The sequence below is a fragment of the Ischnura elegans genome, chromosome 9, assembly GCF_921293095.1.
Source record: "Ischnura elegans chromosome 9, ioIscEleg1.1, whole genome shotgun sequence".
In the NCBI taxonomy this organism is placed as follows: domain Eukaryota; kingdom Metazoa; phylum Arthropoda; class Insecta; order Odonata; family Coenagrionidae; genus Ischnura; species Ischnura elegans.
The window spans coordinates 28327483-28350819 of NC_060254.1; the positions used below are offsets into that span (position 1 = coordinate 28327483).

General features: G+C 36.3%; 1 protein-coding gene across 1 annotated transcript in view; it reads right to left on the reverse strand.

Annotated features, from left to right (window-relative positions):
- Positions 1-3776: 3776 nt before the first annotated feature.
- The window catches only part of LOC124164909, a 90673-nt gene continuing 71112 nt past the window's right edge, over positions 3777-23337 (reverse strand). Inside the window, exon 6 of the mRNA XM_046542139.1 lies at positions 3777-4833. Coding sequence (XP_046398095.1) covers positions 4615-4833 — 219 coding nt within the window. The 3' untranslated portion in view covers positions 3777-4614. The remainder of the gene's footprint in view (positions 4834-23337) is intronic.

The following is a 23337-nucleotide window of genomic DNA, read 5'->3' on the forward strand; positions in this document are numbered from 1 at the left end:
GCAGTCTAGTTTTCCCTCTGAATATTGAGTTATTAGCTAATATGTTCCGTAATCGACGTTAAATTCCATCAGTCAGATATAGATAATGCTATGGATGCGCCAAACAGCTTGAAATTAGATAATATAAATCAAATTGTACGTACTTATGCACTGATTTTCAACCTTGAAACATATCGCCTACGATGGAAATACAAATTTTTATAACATATGTGAAAATTACTTTATGTTTTGAGGAGCAAATATTCCATCTTAATGGTAAGAATGTTGGAATCAACAGTACCTTCACATTCAAATATTGAGGTGTGAGGAAGCGTATGTTATTTCGTGATGAGCTTCACCTTCTCCCAAAAATTTCAATTCAGCCGGTACATTTGAACTTTCCTCCTCTTCCCATTACATTCAACCGTGTCTCTATGTCTCCCCCTGTCGTTTCCAAAAATCTTACAGCTCGGCCGGTATCCCTTCTATCATTTATTTCTCATCTCAGGGCACCATTTGTATTTATCACTCTTACAATTTTCCTAATCGACATTTACATCATAATCTTACAATCCTCTTGAGAAGAACTGGGAAATGATTAAAACGAGTCTAGGTTTATTGGAGGAAGGTAAATGCATACGAAAATAACATAGATTTAGTATATAATGCACAACCCACAATTTGCAGAAAAATTAGTATCAATGTAAAACAAGAAATGGTGAAAATTTATCGCCATAATCAACAGAATACTACAGATAGCATACGGGCCACGTTCAGGAGAAAATCATATTTGCTTTGTTCTACAGAGAAAGTTTGTGTGTATATATCAGGAGTTTAAACTTAAATTTGACAATGTGGGATCAAGAAACATGGATGATGTTGAATTAAGTCCTTTTTCTTTCAATCTTGCATTGAGAACAAAGGGTTTTGTGATTAAGAGGATCAACAATGTAGTGTTTATGATCTTGGAGTATAGGTATAGGTATAGGTATAGGTATAGTACATGACCTATACTCCAAGATCATAAACACTACATTGTTTATAATAATAAGGAAGGTCAGGAGAAGAAACTTTATTCATTAAGAGGATCATTTTTCAATATTGTGCTCATCCTAATGGATCAAGGCCCCTCCTCATTTGGCCTTGGCTTAGTATAGCTAACAGCCAAGCAACTCGATCAGTACACTAGCAACAATAACCTTTGTAAACTATCCAACTGCTATTCCCTGCCTGACCCAACCCTTCCTCAGAATCCTCTCCGAGTGTTGTACAAAACCCTTCAACCTCTATCCACTCCGATTCCACTGTTATCATTCCCTTTCTATTCGCCAAGGTTAGTCTTCCTTCTTGCAGAAGGACCCTGCAAAAGGTCTCACACCTACGCCCTTAACGGTTCATTCATTTGGGCTCCGATCACGAGGGCCACATTGATCCATCCTCCACGCCTGCGCGACCAAGATAGCGGGGGAGTAGGGAGCAGAGAGAGAGAGGAAGATAAAAGAGCAAGGTTTTGGCTTCAGTGCCTCCGTTTGCACGGATGAGGAAGGGTAGCGGCATGTTCCAAGAGTAGTGTGGGTCAACATTACCCCGAATTTGAACCTCACCTATGCAAACGGCATGGAATAGTATTTGGAGTAGGCGACCGACAGCTGAGGTCAATTGCGCCATGAGGGAAGGGTAGATAAGGAGGGTGGAGAGAAACCCGGTGTCGGCATTAGCATGCTCTTAACAAAAGACACCATTGGGACAATAGCTTAACGTCCCATCCGACGGACGGAGGGTTGCACTTGAAGTGCCGTCCACAAAGCACTGAAGTAGGGATTTTATACCCGAATCAGGAAATGGATGGAAAACCAGTTCTCTAGCCACCGATTCATTCCGATCCGCACCTATGCAAATCGTATTCACCCTTTCAAAATATCTTTCTAAATCAAATCGTACTTCTTTTTTCATATCTTAATTGCCTCAAGGAAGGCAAGGCCGAGGTCAAAGGCCGAGAAATGGATCCATGATACCATATAAAACACCAATAGTAACTTTCGCACTTTTATACGCAGCTTCACTACCGACCATTGTTTCGACAACTTGAGAATGAACTTTAAGAGTCGAAACTGTAGTCTGTAGTGGATTTGAGTATTCAATTGTGGAAATTACTATATGTATTTTATATTCTATCGTGGATATACCGTGTTTCCAATAATTTTAATCTGAAACGATTTCATACACTAGAAATAGAGCTTTTCTGCTTTAAGGTACGCGTTTGAAATCGATTACCCCATTTATAATTTTCTATTTCACAATTAAGCCATGTCGGAGAGCTGAATCTTAGTCCTTATTCCATATCCATATCCTGCTATTACTTCCATGATAATTTTTTATTTGGTATATGGAATTATAGGTTCTTACTAAATTTTTCAGCATAAAAAACATAAAAATACTTGATTTTTAAAAGATAATATCATAGCGGAGCATATAACCGAAGAAACTTATACCGAATATTAACGAGGGCCTAATGCTAAGGATGTTGAGGTCCGCTATACTAATCGAAATCAAAGTTATAACCCTGATGTGATCCGAGGAAACATATGCGGGGTTTGAGATGACATTTTAAAGCACAGAGAAGAGAACTGGATTACGCAGGACTTTGATCTCCAACAGCTATGAGCTATGATCTGCCCTCCTCTGAGGATTTGAACTCAGAATTACTTCGAATCATAGTTTACCGAACAGTCTTACTGAGAATAATTTTTCTGAACCACAACGCTTTGCTTATCTCTAAAAGGATGCGCAATATACCACTTCCCTAAAAATAAATTTCTCGCAAACTACTTCGATTCATACCTATCTGCACCAATACAATGAAACACTTCTCAACAACCATTTCACTTCCAAGGGCTATTTTTGGAAACACTATTCTCCAGATTACTCTGATTTGAATTTACATTTTCTGAATCCCTTTTCAACCTCTGTATTCTGATCAAATCCTCGTGGAACGGATTTTTTCCAATCGATTTCGATAAGATCTACCTGTCTCCAAAGTTCTTCATCCTGATCCGCTGTGATCCGATTTTACCTTCCCAGAGATAAGCATTCTGAAACTTCCAACTCTAAGAAATCCATCTCTGAGCTGTATTTTTCCTGCTTGCCTCACTATTATCTAAGAGCAACTATTGTTCGAAGTCGAGTCGAAGTCACAGCGTCTAATACCTTTAGTTCACTACTATTACCAGATCACATTCATCTTTTAAAGCCTTTATAGCCTTCAGAAACCATTCATAAAAATTCTGGGGGGATTTTTGTTCTTACATTCGTGCTCGGCTTGCCCATTCTCAGGAATGTTTCCGCCAGCTCAACCCCAAAGTAACATGGTGGGGTCTTACAAATATATTGCAACCAAATATTTTGTAGTATGGAAAAATGTGGTAGTGCTGTTATTCAAGTATACCGGGACTAGCCACGGTGATAACTATTACGGATTCACCCGCAATGCACAAATAGTGCGAAAAATCCACAGAGGAAAAATCATTCGCCTTAACCGGGATTCGAACCCGGATCCCTCGATTTCCAGCCGACTACTCTAGCCAGTTAAGCTACCGAGGCGTCATTCTCCCCTGTGGAAACATGAATGACGCCTCGGTAGCTTAACTGGCTAGAGTAGTCGGCTGGAAATCGAGGGATCCGGGTAGCTGAACTGGCTAAAGCACTCGGCCGGAAATCGAGGGATCCGGGTTCGAGTCCCGGTCAAGGCGAATAATTTTTCATCTGTGGATTTTTCGTGGTAGTGATGGTTATACAATATAATGGACATTCGGTGAGGTCAATCGTGAAGGCGGAGGGAGCTGTCTACAGTAGGAAGCAGCTTACTTGGCGGGCGTGTGACAGTGGTTGCTGGTCGTGGTCCTATATTAGTCCTATTTACTCCGATTCGCAGTTCTTAGCTCCAGACTGATTCGCGGCAAAGTAATTCTATTCGATAGAATCTCTACTTAACCTCTGTTTGAGCCACATTTTTGCAACCTTACGAACTGTGAACTGCTCCAATTCGGACTAATGTACTCCAAGCTTTAATGATAAGAAATAATTCTTTACAAAATCCTTCTACTGCGAGCACAAGCACTTAAGCATTGAGTGAGGCACCCTTTCTTGATTTGAACTGCTTACACAAACCTGCTTCGCCTGAAACTACTGCTACCTGAGGAACCCCATATGACTTTCTCTGCTCCGAGCAGATTCACTCGAACCTAATGTTATCAAAACCGCCCGGATTGCAAGTCTTTACTCAAGCATAGGCGTCCGGAGCAGTTCGCCGGTAGCATCAAGGCCTCAAATCTCATTAAATTAACCGGAACAACTACAGTATCCTCTTCTTCATTTTGAACTCTTTTAGGCATCACAATCAGCTCCTATAAAATTATCGAATGGCTCATTTCTCTCTCGATTTCCAGCTCTATTCGATCGCTTTTTCTTTAGGGAATGATTCAACCGGTTCACTCCCCGAAGGATGTCATGGCGGGGTCCTACCAAGATTCCCCCTTAACGTCTCACTCGTGGAAAGAGGTGGTGATGATGATGTTGCAGCGGTTGCTAGGGACGATCGTCGTGGTCGCGGGTAACGACGGGGTGCATGGCCGAGGGCTAGAGTAGGCAGCAGCTGGCTTGGCGTCCGTTGGCTAGTGGTTGCTGGTGATGGTCCAGGGAGGGGTATAGTCCCTCGACCAGGGGCGTGGAGGCGGTGGCCTCGGCCGCGTTCGTCGCCCACTGGTAAGGCGGGGGTGTCGGAGGCGGAGACGGCGGGGGAGAAGCGGCCAGTTCCTCGTCGCTCCCGCAGTCGAAATCGCAGTCAAAATAGTTGCTCTGGGCGGCGGAAGTAAGCAGTGGGAAGAGGAAGGCAAGAGAAGGAGAAGAAAGTGAGAACAAGAATCCACCACCACATGGTTAGCTTAGATCAAAACACTACATGAATTAATCGCACATCACTCAAGAAATTACTCTAGCTACTATTAAATATCTGAAAGTATTATTAAAAAAAGAGTAATGAAACAGTTAGAAGTTCAAACATATTGTAAAAATAGAAGAATAATATAATTTAAGAAATCATGCCACCGCATGAAGTAAATCAAAAATTAATAACGGCTAAAAATTATGAATTCAACGATGAATTCATTGTAAAATACAAAATTCAACAATTCGTAATCCTTAATTTCCTCATTATTTTCTGTTCGAAGAGAAAGAAGAGCGTTACATTTACGCCAAAATCGCCAATGATGAACATACATAGGAATATATAAGATATGGGTAGCTAGTAGTAGTGAACTGATAAAATTTTACATCATAAGTACGATAGACCTAGTTTATTGATGAAAAAACTTCGTATTGATGAAAAAAAATCATTTAGGACTTTGTGGTATTTAATCCCTTCTAATACTTCAAAATAATATTACTTGCTTCTCTCATATTAATAAAAATTACAAAAGTACCATTAACTCATCTGATTATTGATATAAAATCCTCACATTACGTAACGTAACGTAAAGTAAATCATCACTTTGTGTTTTTGCAAGGTAAAACAATTAATTCACCATACATTTAATCGTTGTTAAACTTTTATACTAAATAATAGTTAATTGGTTTTATGACAACATAATTATTTCATACATTGAAGTGACAAAAATTCAATTTCAACTGACAGAAATAAAAAAATTAAACAAGTTGGACAAACACATTGGAGTGTAAGAGCAAATTTAGCTAAGGAAGTTAAGATCAGAACAAAGAATAGTGAATTGTGACGGACTCTTTGTTTTGAGCTATTTTACCCAAAATTTGCAATGCTATACTCGGATTAATATGCTCAGCAATAGAAATGTTAATTTGTGGATATAATTATTGTTAGACTATTTTTAAAACAGAAAAGATACCATGATACCATTATACAAATGAATTAGGTAGGAGTTATTTTTAATGCAGGATCATAATTAGTTGAATTATTATGCATATATTAGTACTGATGATATAAATACTGTTGAAATTCTAAAGAAAGTGGTATTACAAGAATGCACAATGCGTAATTATAATGGCATAGATAATGGAATGTGTGTCATAATAAAAGGAATATTGTCAAGTAAGAATTCCCTACGTCAGCAGAGCTGGGAAAATGAGATATTTTGATTTGATAACTCTTTTTTGACCGATTAAGCATTATTCGTGAGTAGTTAGGGCAATTGCATTTAAAATAAAGAATAACATGCTGAATTACTTTTTAAAGAAAACATACATATTCAATGTATCCATTATTCCAGTGATACTGCTAAGAATGGAGACATTGGAACTAAAGCAGATGATCCAATACGTTTAATTTAATTCAATCCTGCTTAGTTTCACCATATTCAGTCGATAAAACCTGAGGGGTAAAAACCTACGTGTGGATATTAATTATGGCAACATTCAGTTATTTTAATTCAACATTTTATATAATAATGTCATGATTACGACCTGTAACTTTTTTTCACTATACTGATGCAATAAGCAATGAATTCCTACAAAAGTCAATAAGTCAAGATAAAAATAAGTATAGTGTACAATTGGTACAAGTGCTAGAACACCTATGCTAGAATGTTAGTTCTGGTTTTAAGCAATAGTCAATATCACCCCCTTATCTTTATCTCCCATCGATACCCACTTCACCTTATCATTTGTGAGTGCTGTATTCCTATTACCTTTTTTCGGCTTCTGTGGCGTTTGTGAATCGCGAATCGGTTCGGTTATTATGTGAATTCGGTTATTATTTGAATCACGAATAAGGCTTGCATAAAATTTTGAAAATATAAAAAATGAAAAGTACTCATTTCCAGGAGCAAATATTGAAGTATACATCACAGGAGGACCGTTACATTAAAAATATTTTCGGCGAAGTTTTACCCGGAAATATAACATCCTAGAGGTTATGCAGCAAACGAAACTTATCAGCTTAATGTGTCGCATAAGAATAGGATATGTCCAGGCATCCTGATTGGGACTTTTCAGGGTAAAAGGTGGAAAATTAACAAAAATCTCAAAGAAAAACCCATGACATCCTCTTTAAATGCCATCTAATTGCATAAGGTTTTTAAAATAGGAATACAGAGTTCATTGAGCACAGCTTTGATACTTCAAATCAATTCCCTTAAAAAACTTTCTTTTTAACAACTTAATAATATTACTTCATTCACTACCAGCTGAAAAGTCATGAACTGAAACGTATGTCCTCTAATAATACCTACCTTTTATTTACCAATGTTTCAGTCTCAAAAATGGCTAATCTTATTAAAACTCATTATTATTTCGCAATATTTCCATACATTCTCATCACCCTTAGGCTTATTTATTTTGCAGAGTATTTTTTTCGGCGGCAAGATGGTTACTTCGTTACAATATTCGACCAGTCATTGACTACCGGTTTATTTCTTGGCGATTCCATAAATCCAAATCTTAGTTATATTTTTTGTATTAAATGTTAAAACAAACTTTTTACGTTAATATTTTAGCTAAAAATAGTCCTTTATTTTAGTTTATTGGTAATATATTTTTATGCATATACCTTTTTGGATCATATGTGATACCTACATGTTTCCTACTTTAGCTAGGTAGAAGATGAGATCAAAATCTTTAAAGCTAAACGAAAAATAAAATAATCGTTTTATTTAAGTGAACATGATTACAGAAAAAGTAAAACATCGCTGGTAAGGGCTCAATACTTAGTTGCTTATCATCATTTAATTATTTTTAATTTTACCATCGAAAACTGTAAAAAAGGTTTTAATATTAGCTTACCTCAAAAAATAAACTAATGGTGAGATGGAATAAAATAAATAACAAAATATTTAAACGTAAAAACGGGGATTATTGGTTTCATGGCGGTGAATTGTTCACAAGACGAAAGAATAAAATGCAGATAAGGCCACGGTAGGAAAGGTACCAGAGGCCAAAGCACACACTATCTTCCTCAGACCACTATGCTCTCAGGTGCTTACACGGAAATAACAGTCATTTTAGGCTACCTACAAACAGATGACAGTCCACCGAAGGGGCAGCGATGCATATGCTGACGCAATTACAAGGGGTAACCGTTCCAGGGCCCGAGGCCCGAGACGACCGGGTCTAGGGGGTGAGGCATCCCCTACTGGGGTTCTACCACCCCTGGTAGTATGGTTTGAATGTCGTAAGAGGGTGGTGGAGATGGAGAAATATGCATATGTCCTCGTCCGCCCTAAATTCGGGTCGAACCCACAGAAACGTAACGAGGCCTCTTCATGCCGACCTCTATTGCTGAGGTGACTCCGCCAATAACGAGGTGACCCCAGACAAAGACAGAGGCTTGAAGCAAGTTTAAAGGTGCCCGAGTAAACCAGGGAGCATCATAACAAGAGTACACGGTTTGATATCTCAGCTTGTTTACTACAGTGACCGAGGTTTTGGAACAAGTTTTTGCCAGTAAAATATCTATTTTTTACGACTATTAACAGGTACAACCCTAGGTAAATGCCTTAAACAAGCCTTAAGTAGATGATAATTTATGCACTTCTGTCATAAATAAAAATGAAAACCAATATTTGACAAAGAAAGCATGACGAATGTCATTAGTACAGATAAAAACTTGGTTGAACTTTTAAATGATTCTTCAACCTTTCCGAAAACAAAATAACGCCATGTTTTGCGCAGCATAGTAAAAAATTCCTTTTTAATGGCGGTACCATATTAATCCATTGCTTGTTACAAAGGGCCAGCTTTATTGCCTGATTGAAATTTTGTGGAGCGCAGAACCGAAATTTGATATTTTTTTCCCAATTCAGCCCACTAATTAAACCGAATATTGATAAGAGTAATTAGTTTTCCGCAACTTTTAGCCTTTCGATACAAGAGTTATGTGCAATATTTATGCTAACCGGGGATTATAATAACACCCTTCACTTTAAGAACTAGCAAAACATAAATGGGAACTTTCAAAATGGTGCATAGGAGTCACAAAAAAACTAATTTTTAATACTGTACCCAATAAAAAAAATTGATTATTCCACGTGAAAATGTGCCTACACCAATGTTTTTGATAGTTTCGACATGTTTATGATGGCACCGTATTGGTGAGCTGCCGGAGCGAGGTTAAGTTTGCACGGGAATTAATGCAAGGCGTGAGCGTTGAGGTGGGAGAGGCTTCCGAGGCTTATGGTTGGGGATTCTATTTGCATAGAGGTGTCGCTGATAAGACCACTTTGTGCGAACAGGGACGCATGTTTTTGCCGAGACGCACGTGGGACGCACTCCAATGTTCAAAGAAGCTCGGGAGCAGCGAGAAAAGGGAGGCAATTTGGTATAAGGATGAGCTTCACACCATGTCATGTTCGAACAAGTGTATTCATTCAACAATGCCATACTACTGTGAAAAACGTTTAATATGATTACATTCCTTCAAAAAGTCAAGTTCATCGACACGTAGAATTTATATTATATATTGCTATGAGATATCGAGACTCACTTTTTGCTCAGAAACTTATGGAATTAATTTTATAAAAAACTTGAGGATATTTCAGTTATCACGTCGCTGGTATGTGCCCATTCTGCGTTTTAACTCCGGTTAGATTACTCAACCATTGCTCGGTTTGCCTGTATTTTAAATTAAATCGTTACTGAAATAAAAATCTTCTTGAAACGACAATAAAATCCAAATAACCACATAATTTATTTCGCATAATTGTGAATTGCTAACTTTCTGCGAATGGGCGTTCGATGTAATTTAAATCACAGCAAAACAATTCCCCTAAAAAAAAACATTATGCATACGAAATGTTTCCCGTAATTTGATATTTTTCGTATATAATCGGTAAATTTACAAATATTAATATAAAAGATGTTCCCACAAAGTCTTCAAATTTGATTTTCTATGAAACATACTGATTGTGAGATTAATCCAAAATTTGAAACGAGGAAATATTTATCATTATAAAATTACCCGAAAACAAATTAACTTATTTTTAGCTTCAAAACTCAGGGCAAGTCAGCGCATAAAATCACGTTCCTTTTAATTTTTCCTCAAAAATCCTAACTAGGCAACGAAAAAAGTTTTTTTATTTTAGAGCATAATGGCTCAGTGGTACATAAAATACCATCTTATACTAACTTAGCCTATTGCTAGATATGTGTGAAGGGGTCACAGACTAAAATCAATAGTTAGGGGCGTGACCTTGTGAAACTGTATAATGTTTAAATGAAAATCTGGTCTGATTAAGAGGATATTGCATCGCGACAAAACTGGTCGTATATAACCATGCATGTGAAATTAACAAAGTTAATGCCGGCCTCAATGACGGCGGGATACAGTCCTTGCCTGCCAAACTGAAGGTCGAGGGATCGAGTCTCGCCTCGTTACCCCTAACCAGGGTATGATTTTTTTAGGTCACCCATTGTTATTAGTTTAAATTCTTCGACGTAATGGCAAAATAGGTTGTTTTTGGGGTGATGAATGTGAATTAATAAATTTGAACTCCTTGTCATAGAATGTATATCGATGACTTGGGATGTATCGGATGTATCGCATCGATGGGAAGATCTATAGGTCGGCATATTATTACACTAGCACCGCTCCGAAGAAATGTTCTGCGACATACACACCACTTATTCAGCGCGGAATCCGTGAAATTAGCGGGAGAAGGGGTGGCAAGGAGCTGCAGCGTGGATGCATAAAGATATTGATCCTCATATCCAGCGGTCGATTAGCCCAAGGCTTTTGTAGTGCGTGAATTGAAGTGTGGATGGAGATGAATCAACAGTTGAATATCTTATGTAAGGGCAATAAAAGTCAGCCTTATTTTTGTTCTTGCCTTATTTTTTTTATATTTTCATATATTTACAAGCGTGATATCAAAACGGATGGGGGAGAGTGACAAAATCCAAAAAGTAGATGGTTTAGTGATACGGACGTTTCGAGAAGAATGGGAGAAAAGAGAAGTCTCCTGAAAACCTTGAATTATCTAGCTGAGAACTCCATTAAAAATATCATTACACCTGATGAACAGATGGAAACAATCTTTGAAGTTGAGTGGAAAGGAAAAAAGGCCTAGGATGATATATGGATACTATATGACATATGATATGGCTTAATGAACAGGTGGAAAGGTGAATAACAGAAGAATTATATAGCTCGTCAAAGATTCGCGAATTGATTCGAGAGCTACGAAAAAAAATCATAAGATTGCCGACTTGTACTCCTGATGGTAAATAACATAAGCTAAAAAACTCCAGATAAAATTAAGAATAAATTAACGAATGACATAATAAATTGTAAATGTGCGCATATAATATGAAGCATATAAATCTTGACGATTGTATGGATGGAAAACGGATACAATTATTTCGAATTCAATGCGACTTTTTGGAGAATTTGATCTTATGCAATGCAAAATGCAAGAAATCAACGAAGATACTAAAAAATTTCAGCTAAATTCATATAACTCGCAAAATAAAAAAAGAAACATAATACCTTATGTAAAGAATACGAAAATTGGTTCCTAGTGACAAATAAATATCTAATAGACAGAAGAAAACAGGATTACAATCGAGAAAAACCATAAATGAGGTATTTAGATAGAGGAGACAAAGAATTTTTAGCTCAGTTAATATGGCATTCACAAAAGAGCTGAATGCATAACTTTTATCAGATGAATGGTCTTGATTTACCAAATGAACGTTCTTGACTGTTTGCTCTTATTTTGAAATATACAGTTTTGCTCAAGTAGGTCAGAGATGAAGTTTGGTGAACTTCTACTTTGGAAACCTTGGTTAAAATATGTAAATTTCCTAGAATAATGTCATAAAAGATCCTCATTTTCTCTTCAAACATTCATTTACCCATTCAACGGGCATTAGATTTGAGAGATAAGTTGAAAATACTTGGCAGTTAAATATTCATTTCATTTGGTATGACAGGAGTATACACCATAAATAAGTAACAAAAATTTGTATTTATAAAAACATATTTCATATTCATTGGAAAAATATAAGTGTTATCCTAAATGCTATGCAACAAAGCCAACGGTAAATGTAATTCTGTTTCGTATAACATATGATACCTCGAGCATTGCGTTCGTGAACTGATGATTGGAAGTTGAATGGCTGTTAGGCAATGTTAGAAAATAGAACATACAAAAAAATGGATATAGAATCCAAGAGAAACATATTAAAGACTTAGTTTGATTTTTCGGACAAAAATAAAGCCGATTTAATAGAAAAACTAATGTTCCCAACCTCCCATTCTCTGAGAGTTAATATTGGCAATAACGAAATTTTGTCCATGATTTCCAATTTATCAAAAACTCGTGGTGTATCGCAAAATTTTATTCAAATGACTTAAAATGGAGGAGGAAGCACATAAAATAAGATGTAGTTTTAAAGTTATCAATAGGTTTTTCATACCGCAAGATTTGATGCGACTATTTTACGAAGTTTCACAAAACTATGTTGGGAAAATAAGAATAGGGAGTAGGTGGCGTGTATAAGTACCATATTCAGTCTAGTTCTTCATAATAGAAGAAGTGCCATGGTAGATTCCTAAAAATATAATTTTTAATGCATGGAATTGCTACTACTTACATCATAAACATACTGAGGCCAACAACGTTAGCGAATTTTATAGCATTAGTTGAATTTACCAAGATATTTATATACCATGGTGGAAGATACAAGTTCATTCCCGGCAACCCCTTATTTGCATTAAGTGAAATAACATTTATATGAACTCCAAACGGAGCAATTAAAATAGCATGGATGGGTGAATACGAGTCGAATAACATCACCCTGTTTTAATGAACTCACTCGAAAGTGTCGAACCAAAAATGGGAAAAAAGGCAGGAAAAATAGCGAGAACGATAGCAGTATAGGGATAGACTTCAACTATGAATTTGAGATGAATTTTTCACTTCGATATTGTTTCATGAGACCAGGTAGTGTGAGTGACAGTAGAAAGAGGCGCATGTGGACTATAGACAACTTATTATATAAGTGATATAACTAAAGAAGAGGAGTCTAAGCTACAATAAAGGGCTAAAGTAGCTATACCAACAATTTTTTGACAGTTCACTCATTTCAAGACTTAAAAAAATCACTACAAAAATGCTACCTCTTAATAAAGGGACAGGGATTTCACTCCAGTCAAGGCGTATATTGATTTTTTGGTGACATATTTGCACTTCGTTCGCACTTGTGGATAGTTTCATAATTATACGGCGCTAACTAGCCTAATATTGTTTCCTTCAGCACGGTTTTAAACACTTTGCGCTTCTTCAGAATTGATATATAATTCTCTTAAATTGGCAAATAAAATTTTAACATTGTATCAACTTTTAGCTTTTGAATTGTATAACATTTAATGTTCCATGTAGAGTTTTAGGCTGCGAAATATATGAAGTATTTAATTTTTCATTAGCCCGCAACGAACATAATACTTATTTATGATGTGTAAGAATTAAAATTATTATTATGGAAACTTATTTTTAATGCCAATAGTATTTTATCAAATTAATCCTCATGTGAAGATGATTGGGCATATTTTTCATTACTCCTAAGCAGTAGAGATGTAAAATTTGGAAATAGCGAGGTGAGAGAAAAAGAACAAATGCAAAAAGATGAAACGGTGATCAAAAAACGAAGAATATTCTAAAGGAAAAGATAACGAAGGCATCAGGGAGGGAAGGACATGATAAACATCACGGTTGAGGATAAAGTGATTCAATATTTGAAGAGTGGCATGCAGCTTCCACTGGGGTGGAAGGCAGGCTGAAGGGATGAAAGTGTTGGGGAGAGAACAGATAGACGTCAAGAGGGTATAGGGCCTGATAACGCGAGTTTCGATGGTGCCTGGTTGGGTAGTCGAGTGTTGCATGGTAGCGTTGTGTGAGGGGCTCTCTGCGATACACCTCGACTTGAAAAGCGTTGACGCAGCATAAAGGTGAGAATGACATACCGAGGGAAGAGCTGATTGGTCCCGGAGGAGATGAAAGGGAAAGAATGGGAAACCCTTTGTAGTTACATGAAATAATCGAGTCACCAAACAAAGGAATAAGAGCAGAGAAAATCAAGAGACAAATCAGATGTAAGGGATGGAGCCCCATAGGTACAATTTCATGTTTCCTGCTAATGAAGTAGACCAGAATGAAGGAAGAAACGCAATGTTAATTTTCATCCAAACTATTCACGATGAAAAATATTTGTGCTACGAATAAAAATTGAGTCTTTTCATTAAAAGAAACCCATGTAACAATAACTTTCTTTTTGCAACTTTTCTTTTTACTGTAATTCTCCAGTGTGCTGCCTAAAAATGCATTTACAATGATGTTACTTTCTTCATTAATTTATTGACCTATCAAATTTCTGTATTTAGTAATTAACTATTAAAGGTGTAGGAATCTCATAAATATTAAATTTCATTCACACAGAAGATAAAAACGTATGCTACTTCACAATGATTTTGTTTACATCGGTGCATTTCGTCTAATAATTAAGTTATATGTCACGGCAGGTGCATACAATATATGTCGTTATGAATAAAAACTTTTGGGCTGTGTCGCCGCGTAAATTCTTGGGTGGCCCCAACGATTCCCGACCGATGCTGATCGCTTTCTCAAGGGATATATATCATATTTTCAACTGCATTAACTTCCATTCAATAATTCAATATTTTGTTCAACTATTTCACTATCTAACAATCTTAATTAAAATATTTTGTAACAATTCTTTGTTAAAAATTCGCGGGTACTCGTCATTTTTAATGAATAGTTTTGGGCTACGTCGACGCGTCAATGTTTGGGTGGCCGCAACGTTTCCCGACCGATGCTGGTCTCTTTCTGAAGGGAATGTGGATCAATCAAGATTCCCTTGAGATTTATTTAAATATTTTATAAAATTAGTAAAGCTTATGCCGAGGTGAATTTAATATATTGAGCTTCATGCCGCAATGGACAAGACCGTATCGTGTTTTCACAGGCTCGATATTTACCCAAATTTTGTCTACCTTCAAACTGTAAAATCACTTGTTTGTAAAGCCTGTAGGGCATACGTGGCAGAGAATCTTGAAAGTCAGAAGAATGGTAATAAAGGAAGTTAGGCTAATAACGAATGCTGCACAAGCTAAAAATCTATTGCACCAAAAAAAATTTCTTTGTGCAATTGCTATACAATACAGATAAAGAAAGTTCTTTAAACGGAAAATTTTCAAGGAAAAATGGAACCAATTTGGACCTTTGGTATTAAATAGTGTTTAGTTAAATAAAATTCTTCCCATAATGAAGACCCTACCTTAACTTTGAAAAATATGTCCCGTTTAGTTTTTGCGTTGCATGTTGAAGCTATTAACTTCCAAGAATCTTGGAAAATTTCTTGAACATATATTGCTTGAACATCACCAGTTTGGAATATTCATGACCATTTTTTATGGGTAATGTTATAATAAGGTAGAACATTCGCTTAAAAGTTAACATGGTATTGAAATTGTATTGCAGTTAGCCATTTATTAGGAATATTTTACATTAAAATATTGTATGCCTTTTTCTAAACGCAATAGCCAATTGAGTGAGGGAAAGGTTCCCTAAAATGGTGGAGTAATGCTAAAATATGTAACCAAGAAGGAGATGGGAGATATCCAAGATTCTGGGGAACTCCGGTACCATCACTATTGTGAGTGCCACTCCAATACCGTTCTTGAGGGGGAAGAAGGATGGACCATTCAGAGATGGCGGACCAATGATCGACGAAAGACAACAATAGATGGAGTGAAAATACGATAACCCATGAACTCTTGGCTTTCACCCATCGGCCCTATACAACCAAATTTCAAGTGTCCTCTTAACAAGACCATAACGTTCGAATAACGAATGTAAGGTCCGTTTCATTCAATTTAGTTAAGAGATATATTTCCGATCGTTACGTTCTCCCTTATTTCATTGAATAGAAATGACATTCATGAATATTAATAATGACTTTATTTACTCTTTAGTCGTTTGTCACACTTTATAGGCTTAATAAGACATTAAAGCCAATATGAAGTATATTTTATAAAAATACACCTCCCAAGACATGATAAGTGTGACATTGGATGAGAGAGAAGAGGGAATAAGTATTGGTGGAGTAAAAATAAGGTGCATTAGATTTGCTGATGATATGGTGGTTTTAGCCGAGGACACAGAGTCATTGCAGATATTGGTAACAGCGTTGGAGGGAGGAATGGAAACATATGGAATGAAAATAAACGTTAAGAAGACTAAAGTGATAAAAGTGAGAAATGTAGATGGTATGAGGGTGATGACAAAAGAAGGTGAAATACAGAATATGAGGAGCTACAGCTACTTGGGAACTTTGTTAACTGAAGACTGGAAAAGTTAGGAGAAATAAAAGGAAGGATAGGAATGGCGAAAGAAGCTTTCAAGAAGAAGAAAAGAGCCTTGTGTAACAAGGCACTGGAATTAAAATTGAGGAAGAGATTGGTGAAATGCTATGTGTGGAGTGTGCTTATGTATGGATGTGAGACTTGGACGATGGGGAAGAGAGACAGGGACAGGATTGGGGCTTTTGAGAGGTGGGTTTGGAAGAAGATGGAGGGAATACGGTGGACGGATAGAGTTAGGAATGACCGAGTGTTAAATAAGGTAGATGAGAAAAGAACATTGATGGAAAAAATAAATCGAAGGAAGGGAAACTGGCTGGGACATTTGATGAGAGGGGATGGCATTTTGAAAGTAGCTTTGGAGGGATCGGTGGAAGGGGTCATAAGAAGGGGAAGGAGAAGGCTGAAGTTCATTGACAATATAAAAATTGGAAGATATGGAGACTTCAAGGAGATGGCCGGAGACAGGAGAGATTGAAGACAGCATTGGCGGGGGGGACCTGCCGACGGGCAGAACACCACAAGATAAGATTACCTCCCAAGTTAAATTTCACAATCAAAAATATAGTTGCTAATCGATTTTGTTAATTTAAAAAGTGCAAGAAAAATTTCATTGAATAGATAAAAAATATAATTGATTTTTAAAATATATTGTCATAAAGTTGATGAGGTGCATAGTGCTTTAATAAGGTAATTTACTAAGCCTACCTCGAGTCAGAAAATTATTTAAAATAAGATCATTTTTGAAACGAAAAATGTGGGCTCTTACTGCTGATAGCTAACACTCGTTCCACAGAGACGTTACTCGTCATGTCCAACTGGGTGGCTTAGAAACTTGGTAGAGGTGTGTTTAATCGGCAGAATTGACTCGTATTTTGAGAATATTATACTTGAGTATGAGAAGAAATGTGTTCAGAGCATTTTTTATAAAAAAATAAAATAAATTCTTTTAGGGAAACATTGAGGAAATTATTTGTAAAATTTCACCATCTATAATTCCGAATTAATATACAAGATAAATATTAATACATATCGGAGGTTAAGTCGATATTTGGTGAGTGACGGAATAGCATCAAATCTTTTATCTCGTGGGTTCTAGTGGTGGGTAAGAATGGCTGGTTTGGAAAAGAATAGCCTGTTGACAGTTATTAGTTACAATTTACTACAATTACCTAAACAGTTTACGGTTTAAAATAAAAATATACCATTTACATTAATTGTTTCTTTAAATAAATTAAAGGTAGGGAAAATAATGAAGATCTATGACTTCGGAAGAAATAAACTCAGTGCTATGCGGTAGGGAGCAGTAGTAAACTATGTTATTAATGATGTCTTTGTCATTGAAAGGACTGTACTATCTTGGACCAGACTTTTTCACCACATGTTAGCACAAAAATAGTATTAAAGCCTCAACTAGTACCAAAAATAATCACAAAATGATTTTTTACGAGGAATCTATTAATTTGGTTCAAGCGAAGTGACAAACAATTGGGATAAAGTCATTAGGGACAGGAAAACGAAATATCTCTTGTGAAAAATTTTAAATCAAGCGTATTGATACTCTGCATAATACATGGACGAAATAAGAGTATAAAGTATCATACGACGTGATTTCAGTGACGCGAACAGACATTATGAAAGGAAAGAAATAACTACTCCGTTATTCTACATCAACTGTAGTACTATTATTTGAACGATATAGCACTTCACATCGTTTCTTTGTTTTCATGAAAGCGGAATAATTTAATAATTTTATTTCAAGTGATTTGATTGACATGGTACCAAGCCACTACACCTAAAGAAATTGGACCAGTTAACCAATCAGTATCCTCAAATAATTTTCTCGTGGCGAAAAACAATGGTTTTTTTCAGAAAAATATTTTCAAAATAAACTTTAATTTTATTCTATTAACGTGGATGCTTTCGTGCTTAAATACTTTCACGAGAATGTTTGAAAACCAAGGTGAAGCCCGATAAAAAATTATGTATGTATAATCAGAGAATCTATGCTAAGGAAACTGCTGGTATGTATACAATTGCATTTGGCGGAAGGAAATGCAGTAGAAATGGTATTACATTGCTATAGTATCTCTGTACAAGTAAATGAACACCATCAGTAGAAAAAAGTTGTAAGTTTATGCAAAATTAAGCCTTCATAAAATCTATTTACTATATTTATTTACTTGCATGTAATTTCCAAATTCGGATCAAAACAATTCTGAGTGAGCAATTTCACCAAACATTTTCCGCCTAAATTTCGTAAATGACACTATTTTCCTTCTAGGCAATCTTAAATAAATTGGTAGCGGGAAAGTTTGGGAGAGGAAATTAATTTACTTTCCCATTACACATCAAAGAGATCGGGTGGAAGCCCCGAATTTTTCTCTCCTATTAGTTTCTCATCTCGGTGAAAAAAGCCGGATAATTCAAGTTTTAGATACAACGGAAGAACTTCATCCAATCTTTTTCCGATATTTTTCATTTATTTTTTCCTTCCTTTCAAAAAAATTATCTTCTTTTCTTAAAATCATGATTCCAGCGGCCATTACTACAGTATCATATTCTTGAGGAAACTGCGAGGTATTTCCATTTAAAGTGAAATAGACTTGTACCATGCTATGCTGAGGCTTCCATTAATTCATCTCAGTTTGCTCTTGTATATGGCAATTACGTAAAAATAACCTTCATCAAATACCTCGAAACAATTTTCGTTTTACAAATTAGTTATTTCATAGAATTTTCAGAAAAAGTACGATATTTTTAGTTGAATGAGAGGGTATTATTATTTTATTGAAATTCATTAAAAAATTAGCCCTCATATAGATAACCTACTGTGAAATACACGTTTAGTGATCCATTCATCACAATATTGCGTCATAATGCTTAATATTTTCACACACTAATATATTTAGGGTATTTGCATGATATGCGGCACGATGTGATGTATGTTCTTCATATTGCAATGTTTAATTCAAGTAATAATTAGGGAAATTATTAAGAGCAATAAGGCTATTAGTAAAAATCCATTTGTAAATATCCTCTAAACTCCACTAAACACTCCTTTTCATATTGCAATGTTTCATTCATGTAATAATTAGGAAAATTATTAAGAGCAATAAAGCTTCTAGTAAAAATCCATTCGTAAATATTCTCTAAATTCCACTAAAAACTCTTCTTCATATTGCACTGTTTCATTCAAGGAATAATTAAGGAAATTATTAAGAGCAATAAAGCTATTAGTAAAAGTCCATTTGTAAATATCCTCTAAATTCCACAAAACACTACCAATAATATAACTGATAACTTCAGGCTTGACTCTGTGAAACCTTATCAATACAAATGAACCTTATAAAGTTTTATTATTTTATTTCCAATATGAAGTGGTTTTAGAGTCAAGCCTGAAGTTATCAGTTATATTTTAGAAGTACGCACGGCAAAGAAGGCAAAATTGTAATAAGATAAAGGGGAATCCATAGTGATAATGGATAGAAATAATTTTGTCGATAAATGTCATATACGAGTGTACCCTACAAAGCTTTATTCCTTTATTTCCATTACCAATGATACCTCAAAATGTTAAAAGCGGCGTCATAACAAGTATCATCACACCACCACTAATACGACAGGTTTTGAGAAAACTAGCCTGCCAGGGAAAAGATATAACATATAGGAGAAGAAGAAGATATGGAGGAAGGCTTGAGAAAAAGTTTTTTGGGGGAAAAAATATGACCAACTATAAAAGCCTGGAAGGAAAGGTATTCAGGTGAATGCCGCGTAAAAGAGAGGGATGTTAGGGTAGAGAAGATGGGAGTGGGGAGGTTGGATGGAAGCGAAAAGTCTAAAGGTTTTCCGAGAAGTAGTATGGAGAACGCCGGCTCGATGGTACAAAGTAAGTGGGGAAGAAGAAGAGCTTGGTGCGGAAGACGCCCTCTCCACAGGAAATATGAAGGAGGAGTTTTCTGAGGGTTTGTCGGGAAGTCTTTTCGCGGTCCACCCATGAAGAATTGAAAAAGAGCAGACGACGAGGGGTGGTGGAAGGAAAATTTGTTGCCCCTGACGTTTTGTGCGGAAGTAAAGAGGTTTTTGAGCGAAAATAGGATACGGCAAAAGATATGCTCCGTAGATGCAGCTTCATTCATGACTGTTTATTTCATAACATGCACGTGTTTGCTAATTTTCGTATGTGTATTTTTAGAGGGAACACGTGAAATACTTCACATGTCTCTGTGAAATGCTCCAAGTATAAGTGCACGTGTGAAACGTAAGGTGTCGATAAAGGCAAACTCTCATCATAGATATTTCAGCAAAAATTATTTCCGTAAAGAGTTTACCAGAAAGTTTGATCAGAACCTGGTGCTAATATTATTTAACCGTAGAAACAGCATTTTTCATGACTGTTTATTAAAGAACATTCAATCGTTTTCAAATTTTCTTATGTATTTTTTTTAAAAGACACAAATTTCACATGTGAAATACTTCAAACGTAATGTATCGATGACGGAAAACCCACAAAATATATATTTCAGCAAAATATTTTTCCATAAACAGTTTACCTGACACATTGATTAGAATCTGGTGCTGATATTACGAGGGATGTTTTTTCAACCTCCGATGGGTCATAAACAGAGGACAAAGTGTGTGATTAAAAATTATTTCATTTCTACATGTTGAGCACACTTGTGGTACCCTTTCGACACAATTGCCTCGGCAATTGAGGTATTGGTCGTGTCTGTGGACAATTTTTACTATACCTCCTTCATGCAATGAAGCCGCCAGTGACCTCCAATGAAATGTGCCTTAGTTCTGAAGCTCAAAGCCTGTTTGAAAACCTTTCCCTCCTAGCCACTTCTTCACTTCAGTGTTTAGGTGGAAGTCACACGGCACTATGTCGGTATTGCACGGCGGGTGATCGAAAATATCCCATTGATATCGCTCAAGGAGGAGTTGGACTGCATCAGCGCAGAGATGACGGTCGTTTTCATTGATCAGAACACTTCCTAAAGCCAGCATGTCTCCTCTTTTGCTTTTAATGGGAATGGGTGTAATGTTTCATACTCTATCCAAATTGCATTAAAGAAAAATTCTCTTTTATCGGCATAAATGTCAAGACTTGTCAATTCTGAGGCCATTCGGCGAGTTTTCTGGCTGTCGCTTCGCAGTGCACACTTGGCGGGTGAATCCATTGAGACGGTGTAGTTAATGAGGTTGCTGCTAGCCATAAACAAAAAACTTTAAGATCAGAAATGGCTTGAGCGTGTGGTGCGGAGGATGCGCAGTTGCCCTACCATCGCAGTACCCGCCTAACGCTTGTGTGGTGGTTTTGCTGAGCTATCGGAGGTTGAAAGAAAACGTCCCTCGTATATTTATAACGTATTTTTAAAACAGCTGTATTAAAATAATTGCCGAAGTCCGCCGGGTACAGAAGGTGCAACCAATATTTATCACCGTCTTCATTACAAATGAACCTTTTTTTTAATCCCATTTAATTTTTATTCTAAATAAATATCTTACGCGCAGAAAAACATTGCTTCTAGTATTTTAGCCAGTAACTGATTTTCAAATTAAATAATAACATTTTGTAGAAAATTAAATTTTTAATGGCCATTGGTGAAAAAGTAAAGGAAATATTTTAAAAGTATTTTAAATGAGGGTGGACATTTTTTTCGTTTGTGGGAGAATACTTCAAAGGACTAGATCGGGTATGAATAAGAATATATGAGTCACGCTTAATATCCTCAGGGAAAGGTAAGAGGAGATTAGCTATAAAGTGTACGTGCTCTCTACGATGATGAAGGCAGTAAACTCGGGAGTTCCCATCGGTTAAAAGATGGAGAACGGAAAATCAAAGTTTAGGAGTTGCCCATGACCAAAAAGCCGACTACCAATACCGTAGATAATAAGAAAAATAGTTATTTCACGGCGTTCTTTCTCAACTCAAAGCTCACATCAAGTCAGCAGAAAAAAGACAAATGAATTTAAATGATGTATCATTGAAATAGGTCATAACTACAAACGGACTCCCAGTCATGTGAGAGGTATTACGAACGTTTTCATCAAGCAGAAAAAATGGTATCCAATCGTGATATTAATTTCAAAAAATTCTTTAAAAATAAGATAATTTCAATATCAAAATAAGATAATCCGTACTTAAATCTCATAATTTATATCCTCGGAAATAAATTATGAGATTTAAGTACGGATTTCCATGACATAAGGCTCCCTTTGACCGAAAAGTTCCCACAGATCTTTCAGATTGAAAGAATCATTACGGTTTAACATTATTAAAATGGATTTAAGAAGTCCTTTCATGCTCAATGCTTGAAAATTTACGGAGAAGAGTTTTATAAGGAAAAGATGATGAAGAAGGTAGATTACCTACGTAGAAAGAAATGTAATACGATATTTGTGGATCTTCCGTTGGTTATATAATACTAATTGACTATCGTAATTGTTTATTGGCCATACTACGGAACATCAACCACCTATCTTCCAACCTTTTCCGCAAGATACTCCCTTAGCTGCCAAGGGCGGATTCAGCATCAAATTTGGGGGCGGGGGGCCATGACCTGGGTCTGGGGAGTATGGAATACCACCCTGGAGAGAGGGGTGTTTTAATGAGGAGATTATAACCCTTGTGACCCCTCTTAGTCCGCCCCTGCTAGCCGTTTAAATGATGTGCGTGTCAAATAACGAATTTATAGTTTCTCAAAAAGTTGAAGCATAACGGAAATTCTCTATTTCTTATGCCTTATTCAATACTTTGCAAATAAAATTGATTTTATTAAACTTTAGAATATTATGAAATTTATAAGAAAGTGTATGCATAAATACGTTGAAAATGATAAATTTACTGAGTCATACTTATTCCCACGCCTCAATCGATGATAATTAGGGATGTATATAAGGTGCCTAAATGGATGAACTTGGCATTACCCATCCTCCGCAAGATGCTACTTTCC